Source organism: Drosophila serrata, unplaced genomic scaffold, assembly GCF_035046125.1.
Source record: "Drosophila serrata isolate PLE 108 unplaced genomic scaffold, ASM3504612v1 contig_184, whole genome shotgun sequence".
Taxonomy (NCBI): domain Eukaryota; kingdom Metazoa; phylum Arthropoda; class Insecta; order Diptera; family Drosophilidae; genus Drosophila; species Drosophila serrata.
In genome coordinates, this window is record NW_028257082.1 from 6,071,418 (window position 1) to 6,097,776 (window position 26,359).

Genomic DNA, 26,359 nt, shown 5'->3' on the forward strand with positions numbered 1-26,359 from the left:
CGGAGCAACGGGAAAAAGAATATAGGAAATAAGAACAAGATGAAGTCGCCGGGGCAAAGCGCTCGCTTAGCCAATCAGCGAGCGACGGGGGCGGAGTCTATCCCGAACTGGTTTGCCGGCGCTTTTTATGTTGATTTCGTTTCGTGTTTTTCCTCTTTTTTTTTGTATCTCGTATTCTTTGGCGCTTTTCGCCTGCGTTTTACGCTTTGCTCATCTCTCTTTGCTCTAATTTTTTCGATGGGTTATCTCGCTCTGGCACGAGGCCATGGGAGCGACAGAGAGAGAGCGAGCACAGTCGACTGGGTATGTGTGTGTGCGTGTGTGTAAGTGTGAGAGAGTAGCCGAGCGAGGGAGTGCGATATAGATGAGCGATGGAGACAGAGCACGCGAGAGGGAGAAAGGAAGAGCTTGCGCATTGGGGAAGTGGAGAAGTAAAAAGGGATAAGGATATTGGATAAATCATGATTATTTCAAGGATAATCCAAGTTAAGGTTTAAAAATTCTTAAGTTGTCTAAGAAAAGTTAAATATTTTATTTGAAATTTATCATTTTTGGGGATTTCAAGTAATATTTTAGCTTTAAAGGGGGTATTCCTATCCTTCTGTTTCTGATAAATGTATTTTTTCTTATTCGTAACTCACTGTATATTTATACTATGGTTAATGGAGGACCCCCCAGCAGTAAAAACTTGTTTTGTTAGAATTTTCCATAAGCAATAACATATCCCTAGATCATTATGTATTACCCCACTGTAACTCCACCCAGTTTCCCAGTTTCTTTGCGTTCTCCTAGCAGCTCTGTATATAGAAATCCTATTTACCAGTTACTCGAACGCGGTTGGCTAAATCCTGTCGCCCGGACGGACACCTAATCACATGTAATGCGCGCGCATTATCTGCGCTCTTATCTCCTGTCTTCCGGGGGAAGCCACTTCCTCCTCGCCTCACCCACCAGCGGTTCTACGAAATCCACTTCGTGTGCGATTTGCCGAGTGCCAAACGAAGGCCGTCGCCATTTACCATTGACGGAGGTGCCAAGTGCCGAGTGGGTGTCGCCACTCCCCCGCCTCGAGGGGAATAAGCACGATTTACTCTTTCATCCCGAATACCCGAATACCCAGTTGCCGCACCGCTCGCACTCGCACCTGCTTAGCTTACGCCCACGCCCACTCTACACGGTGTAGGGATACGAGTGTGTGTGTGTTGGTGCTCGTGGCCCTGTGTGTGTGGCATAATTCCACCCGAATTTGCAGCAAATCCATTGAGTTTCGCCACAGCGCACAAAAAATAAAAGAAAACGCGCAGACGAGGCATGGGTTGGGGGGATTGGGGGCGAAGCCAGCGAGCGACGACGACGACGACAAGTGCAATTCTGCGCCGGAACAGGTTTTGCCCCGTCTATGTGTGAGTGCGACTGAGAGCCACTCTCTGGCTCTCTCTCAAAAAGCATGCTCTCACCATGCTCTCTGACCCTGTGTGTGTGCTTTGTTTTGGTCGCACACCAACGCACACAAGCACTCCCATTTGCTGGCTCCGCTCTCCAGAATCGAATTAGGTAGTATTTCTACTACTATTACTACTAAAACCTTTTTGAATCCCTTTTCTGATATTTCGTTATAGATTATTTTTCTTTATAAGAAAATATAAAATAAAATTAAGAAAATTGTTTAGTGTTGGCCAAGTGGAGAATATATTTTGGGAGACACTAGGGTTTAAGGTTTTTTTAATGTTCGAGTCTGATTAGTAACAATAAGATTATTTGAAAATGATCGTAGCCATCTTTGACCATTGCTAGGAATTCACGGAACAGGTGAAACCGGGCTCCAATTAGACTTCTTTTAAGTTTTGTAGAAAAAATTCGAAATTTCAAGTTATGTTAATCCTATTGATAGAATCCACTTAAAAATGATTATAAATCCAACCTAGAGTCTCGCTATATATCTTTACTGCTTATCTACTACTATTTCGCACCACCTTGTTAACAATTTCTGAGACCCACACACATAGGCAGCCCAGAGAGCGGCCAGCTCTCTCTCCATTCCTCTCTCTCTCTCACGCACACCAACAGGCAGGTCAAATGGAGGGTTGGGGTTGAGAACGAGACCGAGTGCCGGCACCGGCACTACCGACTGCGACGCCGGCAGCGCACGACAGGCGAATGTGCGAAAGCGAAAGAATGCCGTTAGTTGTCAACTTGAGCTGAGCATGTCTTGACGCGTCCGCTCACCAGTCACCAGTTAGTCACCACCTGCGAGGAGATTCCCTTGAGCCAGGAGGAGATCGATCTATTGCGGCATAAGCCAAAGGACTCTGCAAGCCCCGTAGCCCCGAGCTAGCCTGAACGCTTCGCTGGCTGTGCTGAGAGGACGAGAACCTTTGCTGTATTTGCATTGCCGCGCATTGGACACGCTGCCAGTCCTGGTGACGCAGCGACGCGATCAGCTCCCGATTTCATGGCACTAATGATGTCGCGTCGCCCCCAACAACACCTATTTGGACTTGTACAGAGGCAACTGCAACTGGCGTCATCGAATCCGTCACCGTTCCAGAAGAAACCGCGCGTTTTACCTTTACCTTTACCTCAGTGTGTGTGCGGTTGCGCGAGTGTGTGTGCGTGTGTCTAATTTGCGTCCAGAAAAAAAAAACAAAACAAAACAAAATACAAGAAAATATACATACATAGAAGGTGAGAAATCAAAATCGAGCGGGAGAACTCCCTTCCTTATCGCGTTCGTAAATTGCAAGTAAATCAAATAAATCACAGCGAACCATCCCGAATTGCAATTAATGCCAAAGCGCCTGCATCTGGCCATAAAAGAACGAAATACGCCAATTGCCGTGCCAGTGATTAGAACTTTGAGTTGCCAGCGAGATGGACTTCCAGAGCGCCATGGAGACCTTCGCCGAGGCCTGGGTGGCGGCCAATGCCGGCCAGCAGGTGAGTGTTACCAACAGTTATATTGTTACGATCTACGATCTGGATTTCCATTCAAAAAATTCCAATCTTGAGTGTAGTGAGATCTGCTCCACATTGCCGGCGGCACTTCACAGTCATTAGTCAGAGATCGAGCTTGTCACACAGCTGGGGTCAAGAAGATAGCACTGGAGAATGCTTTGTGGGGAACAATAATAACTTACAGTACAGCACAATATATTTTTGAGTATTTTTTTTTAAAGTATTTTGAGGATTATAAAGTAAAAGTACTTGAATTTTCTATTACAACCTTTATCTGAATTTTCTAATATTGTAAATTTATTAGATTTTGAATTATATTAAATGTATTTTATTAGGAAAAATATTTAAGAGCTTCAAAAAGATAATTATTTGCCTCCTTTAATTTTCAATTAAAAATAAATATTCTAGAGATCAATTAAACATAGCATATAGACTTCCCAGTAGCTGACTATTATTTTCTGACCTCTGCTGTATGCAGTAACTCCCCAAACCCCGATCCCAGAGTGAATCAGTTGAAGGCAAACATATGGCCCAGCGTTTGTGATAAGGCCTTTGGTGTAGATATGTGCTCGTTTCGCTATTTATGCAGATTAAGATAATCCTTATCGGCCGAGATTTTCGAGATCGGTGTTGCGATAAGCCCCTGGGCCTAGCCTGTGTTCGGCCGCTAATTGCATTGTAAAGCCGATCCCCAAAACCAAACTGACTCCATTGGCAGAGGGGGAGCTTTTGCCATACAGATAAGATAATCCCGACGGAACTGGTAATTTCGGCATAAGGCGGTGACGAGCCTAGATATCGGGAATGGTGAACTTGGGTATGGAGTTGTGGGTAACTACATACCCCGTAAAGGGCATGGGGATGGAAGTCTAATTTTTTTTTTTTTTTGAGGCTTGGGGTTTGCCAGCGCGTCATCGTTGTGCGCCGCTTTTTATCGCTGCCCCTGTCAGCGATATCGCAATTAATCCAAATAAGTGCGATAAAATTGATTATGAACATGCTGGCGTGATTAGTCCACCTCCGATACCCACACTCTTCTCGGACACATGTCCAGATATCTGGGTGTGTGTGTGTGTGCGTTCGTCCGTCGGTTTATTAGCAGACATAATTGATTATGTTGTGTGAGTGTAATTATTATTTATCTGGCACCGAGGTCTGCTCCAACCCATTGATATCGCTCCGAAAACGGTTAACCAAAAACCCCGGAAGAGGGGGGCTGACTAATCCAAGAATTTATGGATCTTATTTCCCATTGATTTCGAATATGTCTGTGTTGTATATTAAACAAATCTCAAATCTCAAACTGGGGACCCGCCGCCATTGTCTTTTAGCCAAGAAATCATGCCACAAGAATTATTGTCCGGGCCAAATCGAAAAAGTTCTCGAAAACAAACAGTATACTTGTAATTTCAAATACCCTTTTTGCCAAGGGGGAATTACTGGTGTTCTCTAATCGCCAAGTTCCCAGCGGAAGATTATACCATCTGCATATAGTATATAGCCATGCTTAAAGTGTACCTAAGGAATCGAAATCTAACTCAATGGATCCCCAGAGATTTATTATTCGTCCAAGAGCTCCAAGTGGGCCTGAGTCTTACCCTTTCGATAAGCTAAAACTGATTTCGAAATTTCTATAATTAAAAGTGTGACTAATATAGGTTCCATTTTTCTCTGGAGTATAGTAAAGTTCTATTTCGCAATACTTGATTCCAACTTCCAAGAGCATTCGATACTTCGGCTTCACTTCGATTCGTTTCATCTCTTTTTGGTTTTTTTGTTTTCTATTTTTTTTTTTTAGTTCTATTTGTTTTTTGACAGTTTTATGTGTCGGCGCATATGCTTAGTGAATGGGATTAAGATAAGGCGGCGTAAGTTGGCTCGGGAGGCGGCCAGATAATAAACCAGTATGGCCAGAATGGGTATAAATAAATGTGGAATTCTTTCGTAAACTATAACAAATCATTTTCAATAGCAAATCCCCCTGCCTTCTGCCTTGTGCGTGTCTGAGTGACTTCTTTGGTTTTGCAAAACTAATTATAAAGCATTTAGTTTTATTGTTGTGATAATTTTATTTGGGTTTTTTATTTTTTCTCGAGGGGGGAGAATATCGAAATCAAACTTGGGAAACAGATAATAATGCCATGGCTCTTCGCACATGGTTAGATCACCTCGTCAGGGAGATAGGCCTTTAGGTCTTATAAATTATAAATGGTTCGATTTTGTCTAATCTGAAAGTGTTAGGGGGACATGAGAAGGAGGAGGAGTAGGGTTGGGTCTTAGATAATGGAATATTTATTAATTGAAATCTTCTTCGCCGCCGCTTCCTGCTCACCGCCATGATCATCGAAAAGTCATTTTCTTGGTCGCATCGCCTTTTCCCCAGACCAAGACTAATGATAATCGGGGTTAATCCGGTTGCGCATCGAATCGGAGTCGGAGTTTGAGTCGGAGTTGGGAGTCCCAATCAAATGCATTCTTCTGCCGGAGCAGAGCCCCTTCCCACGTTTTCGGTTTCGTTAAATTCCGGTAGTCAAATGTCCATTAAATGCCGCTCATAAATGTCCAAACTGTTTGTCATCTTTGTGGCCGTTGTTAGGGCCGCCTTCTGACTTCTTTTTGGCTTTCTTTTCTTCCTTAGAGGTCTAGCAACTCGGTTCTTTTTAGCCGGGCTTAGTCTTGTTCCCCTACCAAACCATCTCGATCTCCTTAGCGCTGCTTTTTTGTTGATTGTAACACATTTTTAGCATTTCATTCGACGCTTTCACAGCAGCCCCGCGATCTGTCAGCTGAGCGGCTTTTTACGGCCCGATTATGCGCCTTTTGCTGAGTTTGCGTATGAGCGATATATATATATATATCTCTGAATATATATATATACAGCCACAACAATCGTATCTCGTATTTATTAATTATTCAAAGCCGATTGGATTATAATAATTTATAATGATTATTATCATAAGTCGCCGGACTTGGCCTCTGATTCGGATACGGAGTCAGATTCACAGTCAGATTCAGATTCAGATTCAAAGATTCAGATACAGATTGAGACTTGGCTCACAGCTTCGATTCAATCAAACTAAGAGCTTCCAAGTACTCGATACTAGATACTCGATGATCATAGAGAGCGGCAGGAATATCAAAAAACACTAAAAAACGCTTTAAGTTAATTACATGTTGTCAGTTTCTTCATTCTGAGTATTTTGGCACTTGCAGAGCAGACCTTAAATCAATTCCCTGCCACTATTACTATTCTATTATATTTTGTGATCGATTTTTGTCAGAGTGTGTGTGTGTTCATGTTTGGTTTTTCTATTCCCCGGCCGGAATCGGAATCACTTTCAAAGGGGCCGCCAGAGTCAGAGCTCTCTCCTCCGCGTTGCGGCTCCTCAGATAATCAACGAAACGTGTTCGACTTGTTGAGGTTTTCCTTTCTGCACTTATCATAGAACACCTTTCGGCAGTTGTTGTTGGCACGCAGCTAATGACACCTTGATAAAACGATTTGTAAGACATTGCGATAAAAGCGGTTCAGGCTTTGTAGCTTAAGGCGAACCAAAAGCTGATAAAAAGAATACAACTACAAAAAGAACCAAAAACCGAAACTGAAACTGAAACTGGGGAAAAAAGCGGCGGAAAAGTTCGAAATGATAGTGACAACTTTTTGAGTAATTAATTTGTAGGGCGGCTGGATCCGTTTGTCTCTCTGTATTTGTTTGGGCATTTGTCATTCAGCTTAATCGGAATGCACGGACTGTGACAAAACACGAAAAAACAGAATCCAAATCGAATTTTATACAATTTACGCATTTCGAGAATCATCATCTCCAAATGTTGTTGCCTCCCCCATTGTCACCTTTTTCATTCTTAATTAGTGGATTTAGCTTGTTCCCCGTAGATATACGAGACTGTCTGAAAATCGGTTCCCGTCCCGTCCCCTCTGCAACTATTTTTATATAGACCAGGCCAGCCAAATCCGTATATCTCCCGCGGACATAAATTTCCGAATGTTTATAGAATTATGACAAGTGGGTTGAGACAAGTGGAAATGAAATGAATATCGCAGAGATTTCATATATCTATATGTATAGTATACATGTATTCCATATGGTGTTTTTTTTTATATATTTAGAAGAGACAGTTTGAGGCGTTTCTGTGATTATAAACTTTAGTTCTGATCACGATGACGATGGCGGGGAGCTTACACGAAGGTATTTTTGGGGACGCTGAAGATTTATTAGTTATCACTAATACGCCCCGTTGAAAATCATAAGCCGCCACAGCAGACGGTGATTTCTACAAGTCACAGCGACAATCGGCTTCCCAGCATATTTTCTTTAAAGCCCAACCACACAGACAAAATGTCGGTAACCTCGTCTTATTTAAAGTATTAACTGCTAACTAATGTGCGACACATTATAAAGAGCGCGAGATGGAGACCGAAGTGTATGGGTAGTATACCTACATATATCGATACCGAACAGGTGATCGCTGTAGCCATTGCCATCGCAGTGAGTAAGCGGCGATCATGCCTGGCATCGACAAAAGGGATTATATTTCCTAAGCGGTCCCAACAAAATGTGACCAAAGCTGGAGCGTCTGGAAGCGTTTTTAATGCGACGACGACGACGACGATGTTGCTGCTGTTGCTGCTGTTGCTGCTCGTCGACGATCGCTGAGCTGCTTACCTAAATCCGGCTTAAGATCCAGCACACAAAATTAATGTCGTTGAAAAACACAGCAAAAGTCACACATTAACAGCGACGGCCGCGGATCGTGCGCCTGGTCCCCAGGAAGTGGCGATCACCCATCTCTGGTCTGGTGCCTCCGTTTCCCCGCCGAGTGGCTGCCCGGCTGCCTGGCTAATGGCTAATGGCCAGAGGAAATGCTCGGTGTGTGTGGACATCTTACAGGGGATTAGTTTTGAATTTGCAGTGCAAAGCGGAATAGGGGAAAATAAGCCACTGGCACTACTTGGGAGCTCCCCCCTTTTGCTGCTCCGTCTCTCATCTCAAATCGATTCAAATTACCAACGATTTATTGGTGATCGAGCTCAGGCTACCTGTGGATCGTCTAATCCACTTATCAGTCTGGAATCTAGGCACCTCTTGGTCTACATATACAGCATTTTAATCGGAATCGGAAAAGGGGTAGCCGGTAATAAACAACACATTCGCACACACTTTGAAAAAATGTATTGATTTTGTAAAAATTGTGCTTCATTTACTCTTTTGGTCACACTAAACTGTGTCCTGGTTTATAGTAATGGTCCCATTAAAGCGTAAACTTAAAATATACATTATTTATTTATGCTATATTTTCACAATACAATTTTCAACTCCAAGGGATTTCAACTAGTTCCTATTTCTCAATCATGTTAGTCTGAATTTAATTTAATCTTTAACCTAATCCACTTATCAGTCTCCCTCCAATGCACCAATTCCAATTCCCATTCCTTTGTCCGCTCTTCTAAAATCGAATGACATTTTCATAATTCATAATCGGGGAGTCGTAAAGTCGCAACGATAAATCGATCATTAACCAATTTAATCTATATAATGGGTGACCAGCCGCCTTTTATCCAAATCTAATCAATTTCACCAATTCAACTGCCCCCCGAGCAAGGCCTCAAATGTATATTTATGTATAGTATATAGTATCTAAAAATCTAGAGCCTTAATTAGTGTGTTTGCTTGTGTTTATCGGGAGGGGTCTTTCTGGACTGGACAGTTGGAAACCCAAAGCCCAAAGCCTTTGACCAGTGTTATATCAAATGTCCCGCTACACTGTCGCCGGGTTAATCTAATCGCACGGGTCTCCGGGAATTATGCGTTCACCTCGGAAGATAACCGCCGCACAAGCCCAAAGGAACGGAATTCGATAAATTCCCAATGTTATCATAATGAAGCGCCCTCAATTTTTGTGGGTGCCGCGAGAATCGAGTGTGGTTTTAAGTAAACAGAATTTGATTGATTAGACACACAATTAAGACAATCGCATTACCAAAAAATAAATAGGAAGGGAAATGATACAAATGGGGGCAGTGTGAATATTTCTCATGGGCACTTTTCGTTCTCATTCGAAACGGACCAGCTGCATCCCTTGGGGGTCAGAGTTGAGTGTTGACCCGGCTTGCGTGCTTGACACTAACCCCAAAAAAAGAAAAAAAAAATCACAAAACAAATCAATTCCTGTGCAAATTGAAAGCCGCCTGAAACCAGGTGGGAAGTGGGCGGTGGGTTGAGTGGGGTGTGAGCTGGGATTGGCAGCTCGCATGTCAGACGGCGGTAGCCGCTTATCGGTGTCATCGTATTTTGTTCCCCACACGAGGGATGCGATGGCTAAACTTTGCGTGTTAGCCAGACCTAATCCAGTGATGTTAGTACCAGCAGTTATAGCACGGCAGGTAATGTGAATGTCAGCTAATCTGCCAAGTAAATTACACAGACACTAATTAGAGATACACACACAGAGAGCGAGAGAGAGATGGAAAGCCTCTCCCTGCAGCAGGAAATTGTCAGCCAGTCAGTCACTCAATCACTGCTTCAGTCATTCCCTCACTCACTCATTCATTCATTCAGTCTCCTATAAAACCCTCGGTGCAGATCATGGAAATACGCTTATGTCGGATTATCCCATAATTTATGTTTACCAAGCCCCAGGCCAGACAATGGATTTGCCTTTGGCAGCTCGCAGCGTAGTGCTCACCTAATTGCCACGATCATCAGCCGGAGCTACCTTTATAATACATATATACATATATTTCATGTAGAAAGGAGGCTAATGACAATAGCCCGAGGAGACGGAGTGGAGGAAGCCTTCTCCGGCAGATGACAAAACAGAAATTGTGTCATTCGATTGCAGGATCCGTTGGCACTATAAAAAGAAGTAGGGAAGCAGTCACCGGAAGCGTCATCGAGTCGGGGAAGTGATCAGTGTGTGTGTGTGAGTTAACCCATTGTGCCAAGAAGGAAAAAATGAGCGGGAAGTGCTGAGGAAAAGTCAGAAAAGAGAAAAAAACAACAACTACCGGTCAGAAGGGAACAGGAACTGCAGGGCAGAATAGGAACTGGAACTGGCAACAAAAAAAGAGAGAAAATATAAAAAAACGGCTAGAAGACACAGACACAACCACCAAAGGTCCCCCACGTGCAATTAATAAAAAAACGCTTGCTTGCCGAGAGGAAAACCCCTGGTGGAGGGGAGGTCCGATCCCAGTTGCCATGGTAATGCAAACAGGTGAGGGTGACAGGGACCAGGGACCAGGCGAGCGATGGCGGTCCTAGACAACTTCGGGAACAGCTGAAATAATACCAAGGGCCATGCAAAAGATACGTATCTGTGGGATGAAAGCGGTATCTGCAGCACTAATTAACCAAAAAGTCTTCAAGAGATCGATATAATCGCTAAGCGGGGTCTTGAAGTAATCTAAGATTGCAATCAAATAGTTTAAAATGGTTTAGATGGAGTCTTAAATAGTTTAAGATTAATAAATATGTCCATACTATTTTGTAAAAGGGTAGAAACCTTAAAACTTGTATCTTAATTCTACTATTTGGTTCATTTTACAACTATTCTTTAAAATATCGAAAGATATAATATCTTAATGCAATACCCTTATTTCAGAAGCTTACAATACAGTGTAGAATTAAATTCCGACCCCATAAACCAAATACATTATTGATCAGCATGAACAGCCGAGTCGATCTAGATTAGTCTGGTAAAAAAATAAATTTCGGAATATTTTTCAAAATTTTATAAGGGCTTACATCGTTAAAATTGTCAAAATTTGGCAACAAATTGAATTTTTTTTAATTCTTAATATGCAGATTTGTTAACCTAATAAAAACTAGGAAAGAAAAGCTTTCCGAATTGAAATTAATGCATTTTTTGCTTAGATATGATTGATTGCAGATGAAAACCCATGATCCCGAAGCTTCCTTTCTTGGTCCCCAAATTAAGATTACCATATTCCTTAAACTATAACCTTTTCATAACACTTTCTTGCCAATCAAACATTATATCAACAATTCATAGGATCTGCAACAAAGTCTCGAAACTAATTCTTTAACTGCTTCATAGTTGTCAAACATTTCTGGCTTTTTTCAGCCATAAAGATACACCTTTAAGAATTTCTTCCGTTTGCCGCAGATTCCCCGAAATACTAATATATTTCCCAGATAGCATTTCCTGTTTTGCCGATTTTTTTGGGCCTGGCAAAACGTTTTCCGCTTAAAAATAAAGACATATTCCCGCGTTTAGAGCAAAGAAAAATATCAATTTTAAATGTCGCCAAAAACTGTTAGGTGAATATATATTTGGAAAACACATATTTTTTCGTTCGTTGCGTTCGGACTCGTAAAGTTCGAGTGCTAGGGTCTCCCTCGGAAAAAAGGGGGCGGGGCATGGAGGCCCATAAACTTACTTAGTTGGGCCTGTTTAAAATGCGCTTAATAGTTCCAACATGTGGCGTGGAGAGACAATTAGGCAATAAAATTAATTCACACCAAGAAAAGCATTAAAAGCGACGCCAGACGGAGATGGAGATGGAGACGGAGACGGAGCAAGGTGCCGTGCTTTCCACTTGCCATTTTCCAGCTTCCCAATCTCCTGCCCCCTCCTGCTTAGGTTTGCGTTTGCCGGAGTTGCCACTTGGACATGCAACATTTTCGCACGCATAACTCGGAAATTGCAACTCCATGGTGGCGCGTGTCCGCTGACAGTTGGCGATGCCAACAACTCCCTTTGTCACCCGCCGCATTAGGCCCCTTCTCCTTTTTTTAATTGACTTTTTTACGTTTTTTTATTTTTTACGCTTGCCTTGCCTCGCTGCAAATGGCTATGGCCATTTGTCTACGAATAATTAAGCCGATCTAACCAAACAAAACTTGGCGTCAGCCGGAGAACTGTCATCGAAGGCATAAAATCATTATTCACAAATGCCAGAGGGCTGAAAGTGCTCCATCTCTGCTCCTTAGGATGAGTTTATGGAATCAGGATGTTGTACTTTAGAAAGATAATAAATTGGAGCTGTGACAAATATGAAACTATAAACTAGAAGCACACCTGGATCTTATATTTTAAGGATTTTTAACTATAGTGTTCCTTCTTTAATGTTGAGTCTTTAATAACATCTAGTTTATAGAACTTGGACCTCACCTTACCTTCTTAATATATTTGTATATATTCAAGTAGTTCCGTTACCCTTCGATTATATCCTTAAACACAACAATTTATCCCTTTGGCCACAGCTTCTGAGGGGTGCTTTATGTTGTTCTCCTTTCATCTCCTTGGATCAGCAGCACGTGCTGCTTAAGAAACCCAGAATACAGAATACAGTTGGCACACGCTTCCTGTCAGACCTCGGGTTTCACTTTCAGGAGCAGCAGCAGGAGCAGGAGCAGGAACAGAAACAGGAGCTGGAACTGGAGATGGAGCAGGCTCTAGAACTGGCACTGGGGCAGGACATGTAGAAGTAGGACACTGCTGTTTCCTACAGAAACAAGGAGGGTGCCTCGGCACGGCCTCTCTGCTTGCATCCGATGTGTGCCCTGATATGATAATCTCACCATCGAGAGCTCGCACCTCATTTGTGGAACAGCAATTGTCTGGAGATGGAGAGAGAGGTCTTCCCCCATTGTGTGCCGCCGAGTTGATGCCGAGTGCTTCCTGTCTCGATGTGGCAATAAAAACGGGAACACTTCCACTCCAACTCGAGTCCAAGGTGAACCTTGGCATGTGTGCAAAAAAAAACACAGAGAACAGAAAAGAGTACAGGGGCTTGCACGTCATTTGGCCTCTTATCATTAACGACTTTTGTTCTTTTTCTGGTTTGCCGTGAGTGTATCGCGGGGCTGCGATCTCAAGTCTGAGGTTCCCCTGCCCAGCTCATTCGCATCCCTTTCGTTTGTTGTAAAAAGTGAAAGCCTGGGGGCGAGGGGTCAAAAGTGACCTAACGCAATGGGGGCAAACATTTTAATTGACCTCGATTGTGGGGGGCAAAGGATGTCCTTTGTCCTGTCTGATCTAATCAGCCTTCGTTAGCGCTAACTGTAAAAGCTCACTTGCATTTTTTAACCACTCCAAAGGTTGTCGGTTGTTTGAAGTTTTCACCGCATTCACAGGCTCTCGTCACATCCTGTTTAGAAAACGTTTTGTTTTCTTTATATTTTTGTTCCGTGTCCAGTCTGTTTAGGCCAAAGCCACACAAATTAAGTTAACTTCCTGTCTGTCTATGGCTAATAGCAAATTAATAAGAGCTTCCGGTCAATTTGGCTTGCGGTTTTCTGTCGCAATTCCCTTTCGCTGGTCCTGTTTTATTGCTGATTGCTGTCCTCCTGGCCGGTGGGTGTGACCCCGACTGCCGGCGACAGCTGTAGGTTCCTGTAGGAAGACGGACTGCGACTTGGTCTTAGCTTCGTCTTGACTTCATTTCATCCCTGACTTGGCGCCTGCCCTTGACACATATCCTGGGCCCGGCCTGGCCCCGGGGGCATCCTTTCCACTCGGCATGGCACCGCTCAGCTGTCTGTCCTCGCTGCACTTACATTGCGAATGCACTTTCTGCAATTGTTATCTAAGTAGGGCTCTCGGCTATCAGCGGTCCCCGGTTCGAAATTCAGGCCGCTTCCTGTTCAGCCCTCGCTTACAGGACCCCTCAAGGTGCCACTTGCACTGCCGGCGAACCCGGCGAATGTCAAAGCGAACGCCGACGCAACTGCAGTTACAGGAAGGACAAGCGGCAGGACTCGAAGATGCGAAGGGTCCTGCACGGCTGCCTACGCGCACAGCTGTCCAAATTGTGCAATTGAAATTGGGTTTCTTCGGGGTCTAGTTCTCTTTTTCAAGATAAAAAAAGTCCCTTTGTTTAGCTTCCTTGGCGGGATTAGAGTAACTCTCAGGATAAGCTGAAGGAGTCAAGTCCTCAAAGGAGTTTTGGAATTAAATCCCTGAATGAGTTTGCTAATTTTAGGTTTGTATAATCCCTAGATTTGAAAAATCTTCAATACTTTTGTGGGTAGCAATAATATGTTATATGCAGCTTAAGGATTTCAATTCCCAGTTAAGGTATTTCTTTTTAATTGGTAATTAAGTAAGTTATAATTTTAGTAAATTACCTTTGAAAGATCTTAATTAAGAACTCGCGAGTATGCTAATATATCTTTGTTTATCCAAGCATTTACTTCAATATCCACTCTCTGCCCTCACATCCCTCCTCTTCTGGTTGCAAATTATCTCATCAATTAATCCAGTCTCTATCGCCGACCATCCACTAACGCCAATTAAAACTCTATATTCCGTACGACCTCCACCATTTCCGATGCAACTCCGCCCCGCCCCGCCCCGGCCGTGCAGCTTTTTATCAATTTAGAGCGCAGAGCGGAGGAGCAGACATAATTTACATTTTTATTTATCGAGAGGGGCTACCATTTCTGGGCGCAGACATGGCTGCCACAACTCGAGGAGGAGGAGGATGTGTCTATCCAGGGCCTCTCCGATGGAGTAGCAGCAATGCTGGGGGATATTTTTCACATTTTTAGCTTAATTGCATTTGGCTGGCCGCACGTTCCGGCCGCTGTGGCCGCTGTGGCCGCTGTAGTGCCTTCCGAGAGGCAATTGTTTATCTTACGCTCGTCTGCGCCGCGTCTCGTCTCGACTCGTCTCTCACGTGCAACACAGCAACTGGCAGCAAGTAGCAACCTGCAACCTGCAGCCGCCAGCAACTGGTATTTTCCTAGCTGTCTTTGCTAATAGACACAACCACACACAGATACACACATTGCACACTGGCACATGAAGTGCAAGTGCAGTTTGCAGCTTGCAACACGGCTGCAAAGTCAAACAATTGTCGATGGTGTATGCCAGAGGTAGGAGGAAGACAGTTTTGCCGCAAGTAGGGGGAGTGTGTGTGAGTGTGTGTTGTGTTCTGTGGCTTGTTAAGTTTAAGATTGTTTGATACAGGGTCTCCCATTCCACTTGCCCCACCACCACCACCACAGCAACTTGCAACGTGTTGCTGTTACGAGGCTTTCGGCGCTAAGAGACATGTTTTCAATTATGATTGCTGGCGTGTCTTATTAATTACAACCATCGAGCGATAGACAGCATTTAGTACAGCGTTTAGTAAGGGAGCAGTTAGGGGTGTTATTAGGGTTTAATTGTGCATGGGAATTCTATGGCCAAGCAAACGGGCTTAAAAGAACTTAGCCGTGGTAATAAAATAATTGAAAAGATTAAGGAGTTCATAAGAAATTTTATTTCATGGAAAATAGAGATATAACTGATCATCTTTATAATCCTTCTAGTATATAGTATTGCATCCATCAGATACATTGGTACGTGCGCATTTCAGCTCCGAATCTGTAAGCTAACCGAGCTCACAGAGAACAATCTAACTGATTGCTTACAAATGAATCTCAATTAAAATTAATTCAAAACATGAACCGAGTATTATTTACGCGTTTGACACTCGCTAGAAGTGGTCGCGTATGGGTTCCACACTCACAGATTGACACACATCTCCGATCGCGATCGAAGGGCGGGTACTGCCACTGGAACTGGAACTGGAGATGGAGATGGATGGTTGGATGGATGGATGGATGGATGGATCATCAGCCAGAGAGAAGAGAGAAACTCTGGAGACTGGAAAGACTGAGAAAAACTGGGGAGCTGCGCATATCAACGGCATCAATTAATTTGGTATTCGTGATTCTACTTAACATCGATTGACCCCAACAGATTAGTGAGCGAGGCGAACGAAATGTTGAACTTTGCTTTCGAGCATTCCTCCGGCTCCAGTGGCCACAGTGTCCACACAGAGGCACCAATGGCTTCCAGCTCATCACCCCAAAACCCCCCATCCAGAGAGAGACAGAACTGTGACGCAAATTGTCAAGCCGCAGTGCGATTATTTACATCTAAAGATATTTGAGTTAATTGAGCGCATATGAGGAACCATTTCGGGGGCGCCTGCGGCTCTGGCCTAATTGGTGCGATTGAATTAAAATCGTTTGCTGCCACTTGATGGTTACACTACCTCCTCCTCCTTCTGCGGACTCCATGTGCATCGGTTTCTTTCGGTGTCGATTAGGCACCGATCACAGATCACTTGATTGCTTTGCTCTTGGTTTGCTACGCTTCGTGTCGCTTAAATGATTGATCAATGGGCCAATTGTCCGCGAGAATCAGTTTAGAATTTGCATGAATCTCGGCATTGGAGTGGAGCGTTTTATTGATTGATATTAATAAAATATCAAGCTATTGCATAAGAGCAGAGTGAAAAGATCTAGAGGTTGCCTCTCCGGCCAAGGATCATCGGAGGATCCTCTGCCTGGGAAGCTTCTGTCGTAAATTATTTCCCGCTCATTCGTCCGTAACAAAATGTGTCCCCTAACTCCGCTTCCCTCTCTGCCTGTTTATTTCTAACTTTTAACCTATTTAATTGACTTATAATTGGAGTAGCCCACACACTCGTCCAGGCCATGTGTGTAGGTAATAATTTGCCAGAGCGGGGGAATTCCTCAAGCGCAACACGGACTCACTCCGGACAAGGGGATGGGCACCAAAGGGACAAAGGATCATGTGAAACAGTTAGCAGAGAGAGGTCCGGCCAGGAGAGTCACAGTTGAACGAGTTTTCCAGCCGCAGGGATAGGGACAGGAACAGCGACAGGGAATAAAGAGGACAACAAAAGGAGGAGGGGCTGGATGTCGAGGAAATTATTCCGCCCCGGCATGTTGAACTTGAAATTGTAATTTGGCATTCGGCATTCGGCATTTGGCATTGGCAAGGGCACCTACATAGGCCAGGATGTCGCCCGAAAATAATACAAATACAAATACAGAGACAGACTTGACTTGCATGCGGGGTTGTCACTGCAGTTTACTCTTCCGTTAACGGTTCCTGGTTCCTGGTTCCCGGTTCTTAGGAACCTCCAGGAAAGTCGTCAGCTGTGCCTTGATCGATGGCCAGCAACACTATCAAATTATCCACCACCACCACCTTTTATTGGAAATGTTAATGTTCTGAGCAGGCAGGTAGTTAAGGCATTTCTTAGAGTATTTAAAGGATTAGCCAGGAAGTGAGGAGGGGTTTTTTAGGAAAATTTCAAGTTTATATATTAGTTACTTCTGGCATGTGTAAAGGTTATCTTTAGATTTGGATTAAATAGATTAAAACATTTAATTCTGACTAATTATGATGTCAACATACACATTTAAATTCACTTTCGTATGATATTCTTATACTGTGACACATAACTATCTTTATGACTTATCGTAGCAGGAATTATGGGATTATCTTCTATCTTTCAAGTTCAACCCGCTTCAAATCTCTTTAAAAATGGAAATAGAAAACTTCCCCCTCTAGATCCTGCATTTAAAAACCAATAAATGGCAGACTCCTACTCCTATTAATACCCCTCCCGATCGTTTTAAGTGGGCATCAAGTGTTAAGTTAATAATTTGCTTCCAACTTCAAGCTTCCATCTCCCATTTAACCAACCTCAGAAGGGGGGAATGCTCTGGGCAGGTAATTGAAAGAATGGAAAATGCCAACACACATTGTAAGCACGAGAGAGCTTTATTAATTTTTGTATTTAAAACATTTCAAGCACTCGACACCTTCTCCCCAGTGCCACAAGATCTCGAAGCCAGTACCAGTTTCAGTTTCCAGAGAGCTGCTGCTCCCCGGTTCCTACAGTAGCACCGTAGCACCAGTAGCAATGATCTCAAATTGATGTTCGACGAGTAGAAATAATGAGGATGTTCCAGGGAGGATACAGGGAGAGAGGATGTGCAAGGAACGCGCGCATAATCAAGGCATGGGGACATGGACATGGACTCTGGGACCTGCTCCTCGTCTTTGGACATGCCATTGCCATTGCCAATTGGCGATTTGCCTCTGCCTTCGAGAGTGCCTTCGCCTGTGCCTGCACAGCTTCTCCCCTTTATGATTATTGTTATTATTGAGTGTAGGCCTGTGCAATTCAGGGCAAAGTCATCATTAATGCTTCGAGTGCAGCAAGCATTACCGAAAAAGCCCTCCAAGATGCAACAGCAGCAACAGCAACATCGGCACTAAAATAAAATGAAATGAAATATAATTAAATGTCGCTGTCTGCGTAGCCGGGTAGCTGCTCGTAATTTGGCCAGAAATTCTTTAGCGAGTTGAGTCTGGATCTGGCTATCGCTCAAACTGATCGCATACCAGTGTCCGGCGTATTTTGTGAACAGGTTTTTTTGGTCTTCCAACTTGCTGCCCACTGGCCGGCCATCCCTTTCCCGCATTTTGTCTCTGCTTATCTGCGGCTTTGTGGCATCTTTAAATGGCGTTTTTTCGCACTCACCATCGAGCGATCGCGATGCGGGCGTCGATGGAGACGGGTCCAGGGATTGGGACTGGCACTGAGTCTTTGACTTTGACTTCCACTTCGACTTGAACGAGGACTGGGACAGAACGTTCACTGATTTTTAATTATTTTGCACGTCGCGAGGCCGATGTTCGCCATCGCTCTTGGGCCAGGCCAAGCCAAGCCAGTCCATCCTTAGTTGCCTGCCTTCTGTGCCTTTCGTCACTTCGATATTGAAACACTTAATCACAATTTCGTTAAGGACACAACAGACATACATGGAAAGGCCATCGCAAAATTCCAAAAATCTCATACAAATTACGAAAAGCAAATGCGAAGCAGCACAGCAGACTCTGAAAATCACGAAAATGATATTTCTACGCGCCGAATTCCAAATGATCGCATTCTCCTGCTCGCCCCATCGATAGGGAATTTTGTGAACACGAAACGCGAAATGAGAAATGTGAACTGAGAATTGCGAATTGGGAGAAACTGAAGAAAGATCGCCTCCCGCTGATGATGATAATTAATAACAGGGGGCCCGGCCAAGGCAAAGAGCATAAAAACGCTGGCAAACACCCAATCGTACGGCCAGAAAAAAGGCCAGATTCTCGGCCAATGGAAATGGTAATGTCTCGGTTCGAGACTCCTCCCGATAAGCAAAAAACAAAAAAAAGAAGACTAACCAGTTGGACATAATCTGTGGATGTTGAGAATGTCAATGTGAGCAGTGCACTGAGAGAGAAAATTAAGTCCCTACATGTTTAAAAATCTATCTATGAACTAGGGATAATTTAATACATTTCAAATAGAACTAGATGAGTTAAGAACTTAAACTTTCTTGTGCTTATAGTTTCCTATATTTTTGTAGCAAGCACACTTCTTTTCTCAGAGTGTGACAAGTGTGTGTACGATTAAGATCCCAGAAACAAGATCTCCGATCGATGTTTGCTACTCAAGTGATCAACACTCTACAAGAACGCTTAGCGCACTGACAGGAAACATGACAAGAACAAGGTCTGTGACAAGCTAAAGGGATCAGTGGAAATAGCTTATCCCGCCAGCTCCTACCAATTCCCACCGATTCTCATCTCATTCTCACCAGATCCTTCAGCTCCAAACCCAATCCCATCAGCGATTCCCATCACGCAGCATTCGGGCAAAAAACAATTAATGCCTGGCAAGAGAATCAAATGATATTTGGCCAAAGGACAGGACAGCGCCATGGTGCCAGGCGCAACCACGATTTATAGCCCGGGTGGAATGTGCCATACATCAGTCGCAGGATCAGAGGGAGCAAAAACCATTTAGCCAAAAGGAGCAGTGGTTGCTCCTGCTGCTGTCGATGATTAAAACACATTAAAAATCCAGTAGCCAGCCCAAGACAGGAGCTTTTTGGTCGCTTTCCTTGGACGGCGGGGCCCCAAACTAATTTCATATTTTTCATGCAATTGATGAAATTCCATCAGGCCCCCAAAAAGACAGAGAGAGAGAGTGAGAGGGACTCCTCTGCGTCCTGATGCATCTGTATCTGTGTCGCAATCAGAATCCATCCCGAATGTCCGTCCACTTGATGGCCGGGGACTACCTGTTGCGATGTGTTATTAGGCGACGTATTGACGACAAGCAAACGTCAACCCGAAACGTCAGCTCATCATATCATCGATTGATGCGCATCGCCTCCCGATCTCCCAATCTTCGATACATCGATCCATCGATCCATCGATCCTCCCTTTTCCTTCTTTCTTACTTGTTTTTATTTTTTATTTTTGATTTTGGTGGAGCCTTGCATATTTTCGGGACTGAAACAGAAGCTCCCGGTGCTTGTTCTGGAATTTCGAGAGGGTTAAAAAAAAAGAAACAGAAGAACACGTCCCCAATGCGCTGGGCCTCTAATTTTGACCAGATCCGAGAGGGATCTTCCCCGCATCGAGGTGCTGGTGATATTTGTTAGTGTAAACTGTCCATCAGCGTGGACCCAAAGTCGATGGTCTTGTTCCTCATCGGTGAAGCGACGTGATTTTGCGCTTTAATGAGGATTATTAAATGCGAGATTATTATGTGCTGCAATTACTTTTCGCTGCCACTGTGCTCCCCGAGCATCTTTTTTCGCTTTTGCCTTTGCGGGCTTTTCTTTTTTGTTTCTTTTTTTCTGTCCCCCCACTTTGATTTATTTTATTGAACCATAAAAATGTAAATTTTCGCGAGACAAAAGACAAAGTTAATCGTTGTCAATTATGGCCTTTGACAGGTTAATATTAAAATGTTTAGTTTGGGGGTCCCCAGCAAGGGGGCTGAGAAGTGTTCACCTTGATTGGTAGCATTCAGCGAGGATGATCGGTTGAGGAGATCAGGAGCGAACCGGCTTGATTAATGTCCCCCGGGGAATGGCTATTAATATGCGAAGCCTTCGGTAGGGATTATTTTGGTCTTCTTGTATCTTAAGATTATAGATCATGCTATAACTTAGAGATCCCTTCATTGAAAAGTCCCTGTGTCCCTGCCCCCCTCAGATGATGACTCATTCGGGGCATCAGTTCTCTCCGCTAGAGGATCAGCAACTTGTGGCATTCTTCGATCAGCCTTAATGCCAGACATTTGGTGGCAGCCCTTGAAATGTTTGATTATTTCGCAATTTGTGCCCGCTGGCATTTCAGTTTCCGGCACAGAGACAGACGCAGCGAGCGAGGGGCCGTCGGGGGAGCGCCGTCCTCCCCCTAAGGCGGGATGCGGAAACAGGGAAATCGGGAGGAGAGCTACCTGACCATTGACCATTGGGGAGGATATGGGAGCACCTCTATTAACATAATCACAACACGAGTCGGTCGTCCGTCGATCTCTGCCCAACCGAAAATTACGCCAAGTGCCAGCGCAAAGAGGCAAAGAGGCGGCCGCAAAAAGGGTAGATCAATTTTTTGGGAACCCAAATCACTGCAGGGCGATCAATTAAAATTTTGATCGAATTTTCGTCAATTTCTTGACATGTGGCCAGGAACAGAAGCCGCATAGCCACTTCTTGGGCGCAGAGGGGGCATCATGCATCAGGAGGCGGAGAAACTGGGGAGCTGAGACAAGGCGAGATCAATGTAAGCTAAAATTGTTGGCCTAAGGCCAAAGTATGGGCTCTGTCTGCGGGTTGCCGGCCATTCAGCCATCATCCTGTGCACAGTAAGAAATTATTGATTAAATATTATGATACTATAAAAATATAATGTTTCTTAGATATTTACTTTTAACTAAGTTCACTACGTTTTATTAAGAAACTTGTGGGTTACCTCAGGAAGAGGTAATGAAGCACTTGCTAGAGGTTACACTTTTTTCCACAGTGCACCTCGACTCTACCTTGACTTGGCCAACTGCTGTTGCATAGTGAATGAAATTGATTAAAGCGTAAATGAATTTTTGCGGGCCTAAATCGCCGCTGATGGCCAAGAGGAAGAGGTGGGGTGACCGGCGATGATTATAACACAAGATCGATTGCTGCTTGTCGCTGATCGCTAACTCGATGCGGCTACTGTGGAAAGCAGAGACGCCGCTGAGCTACCGATACCCATTCTGGGAGCCCTTATTAAGTTTCTGAACATGTTTTCAAAAACCGAAGGATCTCCTTGCTGCTGCTGCGGCTGCTGCTGCTGTTTTTATGCCCTCATTTGACAAACTAGCCAGGGGCGACGATCGACCTGGACTGGGAGACCTGGAACCTGGAACCTGGACCCAAATGGGATCAAAATGGATCGATGGCTCGGCTCGATTTAAGTTTATCCGCACGATCAGCGCCAAAAAGCCAATACCCAGCGAATGCCAATGCCATAATTTTTTGCCAATCCTCACGCAACGGGCAACGGGAATAAAAAAGCGGCGGGTCAGGAATCAGAAATCGGGAATCAGGAATCCTTAGCCTTAGAATCAGATGGAATTCCATGCGTGCTGAGCCAGCATAAACTGTAAAAACGGTAGCCACAGCGAGACGCTATAATTATTGGTCTCGATCTGGAAGGGTTAGTGGGAAAATGTGGTAGCGCAAATATGGTTCACAAAGGAGCTAGTTCTGATCAAGATTTGAGAGATTTTTTGCTTATAGATATTAGAAGATTCTGATTTATATTTGAATTCCCTTTTTGAGATCACTGTTTCTTGTATTAACCCATATGGAAAATAATTAGGCGCCAGTAAGTGAAACAATTAATGGAGCTGCCGCCCAGCTTGGAAGTCGGTCAGAGCTCCTCATGGACCCAGTGCCATTGCTGATTTCGCTTTTGGATTCGATTCTCCGTCATCAATTGCCGCTTTGTGGGGGCTTGGTCTCCGTCTTGGACTCCGACTGGGAATGGGAATGGGAGTGGGACCTGGTCAGGGGGCTGGCTTGGACTGGCACTGACTGCGTGTGTGTGATGTAGCTTTGTGACGGTGCTTTCTGCTCTTTAATGGACTGGAGACGAGAGCCACATTAATTTAGTTACGCTTCGACAACGATCTCGAGTCGGCGGAGATCTCTGCATCATTAAAGACAATTTCGTGATTCGCCACGATTTGTGCAGCAAATTACTTGCTAAATTATAGAAAGCAAACACTGGCCGCTTTGAGGCGCTTGAGGGCAGGCACCGAGCTCACAAATCAATAGAAATCAACGCCTGTCAGGGCTGAGACGATTCTCATGGCCATTGTTGACTTAATCAATAAAGCGAATTTGGGTTGTTTTCTATTTCTATTTCGAATCAAAGTGGAGTGAAGTGGAAATTTCACCCGATACCATCATTTAGCCGGGCAAACAAGCGACAAATGGGAAATCTGGCCTTAGTAACTCATTGTGTGTGTCTTCTCTTCTCTTCTATTTTGCAGAGTCAGGCCTTGGCCTTAACCAGAGCTGCCAACGCGGCCGCCGTTGTGGCCGCCGCCAATGCCAAGTCGCCCGTGGCCTCCTCCGCCTCGGCCAGTCTGGCGGACTTGGCTGTCAAGAAGGAGCACTCTCTGTCCCCGCCCCACAGCGTTGTGGGTGTGGCTGGTGGCGAGGATCAGCACCGACGCTCTTCGCTGCAGGGTGTGCAGGAGAAGCTCACCCAGTTGCAGATGCAACAGCAACAGCATCTCCATCAGCAGCAGCAACAGCAACAGCAGCAGCAGCAGCTCCACCATCACCAGCAGGCTCAACAGGGCTCCCTTGGCGGTTCCGGAGGAGGACCAGGAGGAGTCCCTGGAGAGGTGGCCGGCCGAATGTCCAATGAAGGGACACCACCCTCCTCGCACCCCACGCACAACTCCGAGGCACAGGCGCTATCCACCTCGACGGCCTCATCTAGTCAGAATGCCACGCCCAAGAGTGACCGCGACAGGGAGCGGGAAAGGGAGCGAGAGCGGGAGCGGGAGGAGCGTGTGGAGCGTGGCAGCATCTCCTGCCTGCCACCTGCCGCCCTGGGCATGGCCGTGGGCGTCCAACAGGCCCAACAGCAGGCGGAGAAGTTGCTCAGCCATCCGGCCTTGGACTCGCGACGGGAGTTCGATGTCAGCAAAGTGAATCGTGAGTAATGGAAGCTTTGGTTTTTGCCATTAATTTAAGGAAATATTAATTGGGGGAAATTTATTATTATTAGTAACATTTATTTTTGAGCAACTCTATTTTCTCACTTCGACTGCATTAGTTTTAAAATAGACACGAAACACAATGGCAATGCCTTGTTCATTATCTTGGCTTCCATCAGTGATTATAGATAGATTATGATAGATATGGAACAGAAATGTATACATGGGAATCACAGTGACTGCGCAGATAAGATACAATCAAATGTTGTGATTCACTTGGGATTATTTTAAGTGTGTCATTATTAATTTTATTTTATTTTATTTTGTTTTTTTCGTGGCTAATAATTGCTTAGAGTAGCTGGGATTACGAACTGCCGTTGATTTAAAATTAAAATTATTGTGAATTTGTAATTACAAAGAGTAGGTGGGAGTGCTGCCATAAATAATGAAATTCAATATTATTCATAATCCAATGCATGTGTGTGCTGTGTGTGAGAGAGCAGAAAAGTAGGGGAAAATATCTCGGGGAAAACACTTTAAAGACACAAACTTTAATCAGGCCAGCCACAGCTGGGATGGCAAATGGAAATGGCCGAGGCATTTCCTTTTGCCTCAACGAAGCCGGCTTAATCCATGAAAAGTTCATTTGATTTGCTCACAAGGCATTAAGCACGTATCCCACAGATACTCGCACAGCACATGCACACGTTCCTTGAGCTATGTCCGTGGTAATCTTGTTTGGTTCATCAATAGTTTAGCCATGGCCAGAAGTAAACCTGTGCCACCTCGTTGCGAATGCATCCATCGAATGCGAGTGCGTGTGTGCGAGTATCTGCCGGAGATAAATGGAAACTGTGAAGCCTTTTGCATACCAACAAAATCTAGTTCGAACACAAGGGAACTTCCTTCGCTCTACACACAGTCAGAGCCACAGATACAGATACAGATACAGATAGAGATACAGCTACAGATACAGCTATGAGCACACATCACTCGTATATGCATCGAAATCCCCTGGATTAAGCATATGAAGCATTCATAACGTTTATTCTATGTACGGATGTGTTTGTATCTCAGTCTGTTTCTGTTTCTGTTTCTATGGCCCCTCGTTGGTGTGTGCAAACAAACATTCGCCGCTTCTGGTTAGAAAGTGGGTGGTGTGCGGTGTGCGATGTGTGTGTGGTGTGTGTGGTGTGTGGGCGAGAGTGCCTGGGTGGGTGTTAAGTGAACACACACTTGTGGAGTCATTTGCGGGGCTTGGTCTGCATCCCAGGAAGCGTGCTTCGCTTCTGTTTGTCCTGGCTTCAGTCTCGGCTCTCGGCTCAGCTTTCGGGCATCCCCTGCGTATACGCAATCTGGCCGTATGAGAGAGCACGTGTGTGTGTGTGTGTGTGTGTGTGGGAGCAACAGGTGGCAGTATCCGTATCCGGCGACTTGACGCCAGTTTCAGGGCCAATTTGTGGCCTCGCCTTGGCATAATATTTCGTGCGAAACAATTGACTTGAGCGATAAACATTATTGTTAATATTTCAGGGGTTCCGAATTAATACCTTTCAGCCATCCTTTTCAGAAGACACATTCCCGAAAATGCAACTCTAATAACACATACTCAGTGACCATTGCCTAAAGGGGATTTGATTTGAATTTCGTTGTGAATTTGTGAATGTCTCGCTTGGTTTTTGTGCGTGCCAGTGTGTGTGTGCGTATCTATGTAATGTGCTTTGTTGCATATTTTGAGGATTTGCACAACAAAACGTGGATGGGATGGGATGGCAGGGTATCCAACGGATGCAGGATCCAACGATGGGGCTCAATGCAGTTTGGTTTGCTTATTGTTGCCATCATTTGGTTGTTGTTGCTGCCGCCTGTTGTTATTATTGTCATTTAACATTGCCATTTTCGAACAGCTGTGTGTGAGCTCCATATGTAAATCTGTTTTGTTTCGTTTGCGTTTTGTTGTGCATTGTGTGTGTGTGTGTGTGTGCTGTGTGTGTGCGTGTTTATTGCGCCTAAGCTGCTCAGCGACGCAACACGATATTTATCCTGGCCCCTGGATTCGACCACCCTCCCTTCCACACCCCCGCAACGATTTCCATCTGTTTTTTCCAATGCGAGAGTGGAGTATTTCGGGGTATTTCAGTTTTTGGTACTATTTTTATGTGCCTGCTTTTGCGATTTTGTCTCTCTCTCCCCGTTGCGCTGCGCTTCGATTTATGCAGAGTTTAGTATGCAACATTTTCATACGTTAGCCTTAATAAATCCCCAGCCGGCTGCACTTGTCAATATGCAGGCTTGGTCCCCTGCACCACCCCCCACCCCGGCTTGACCCGGACAGTGTCCTGCAGATGCCACACTGTTGGCACCTATAAGCCTATGCACACACACACACACACACACACAGAGGCGTCGCGCTCTGCAATTGAAAATCACTGCGCCTTAGTTAACGACACGTTTGTGGATCAACGCGTTCGGGAAACGAGACAACCAACCAACCTCCCACCCACACACCCACTTGACCTGACCCTGCACCCGCTGCTGTTG

The 26,359-nt window shown here is 44.7% G+C and overlaps 1 protein-coding gene across 2 annotated transcripts in view; it reads left to right on the top strand.

Moving 5' to 3' along the window:
• The window catches only part of dve (SATB1_N and homeodomain domain-containing protein dve), a 73,103-nt gene that overhangs the window by 24,527 nt on the left and 22,217 nt on the right, over positions 1-26,359 (top strand). The window contains exons 1-2 of one of the 2 annotated variants that reach the window (XM_020950872.2): positions 711-2,937; positions 23,141-23,816. In XM_020950872.2, coding sequence (XP_020806531.2) covers positions 2,872-2,937; positions 23,141-23,816 — 742 coding nt within the window. In that variant the 5' untranslated portion in view covers positions 711-2,871. Of the gene's footprint in view, positions 1-710; positions 2,938-23,140; positions 23,817-26,359 lie in introns of those variants that run through there. The other variant, XM_086828466.1, reaches the window with a different exon arrangement.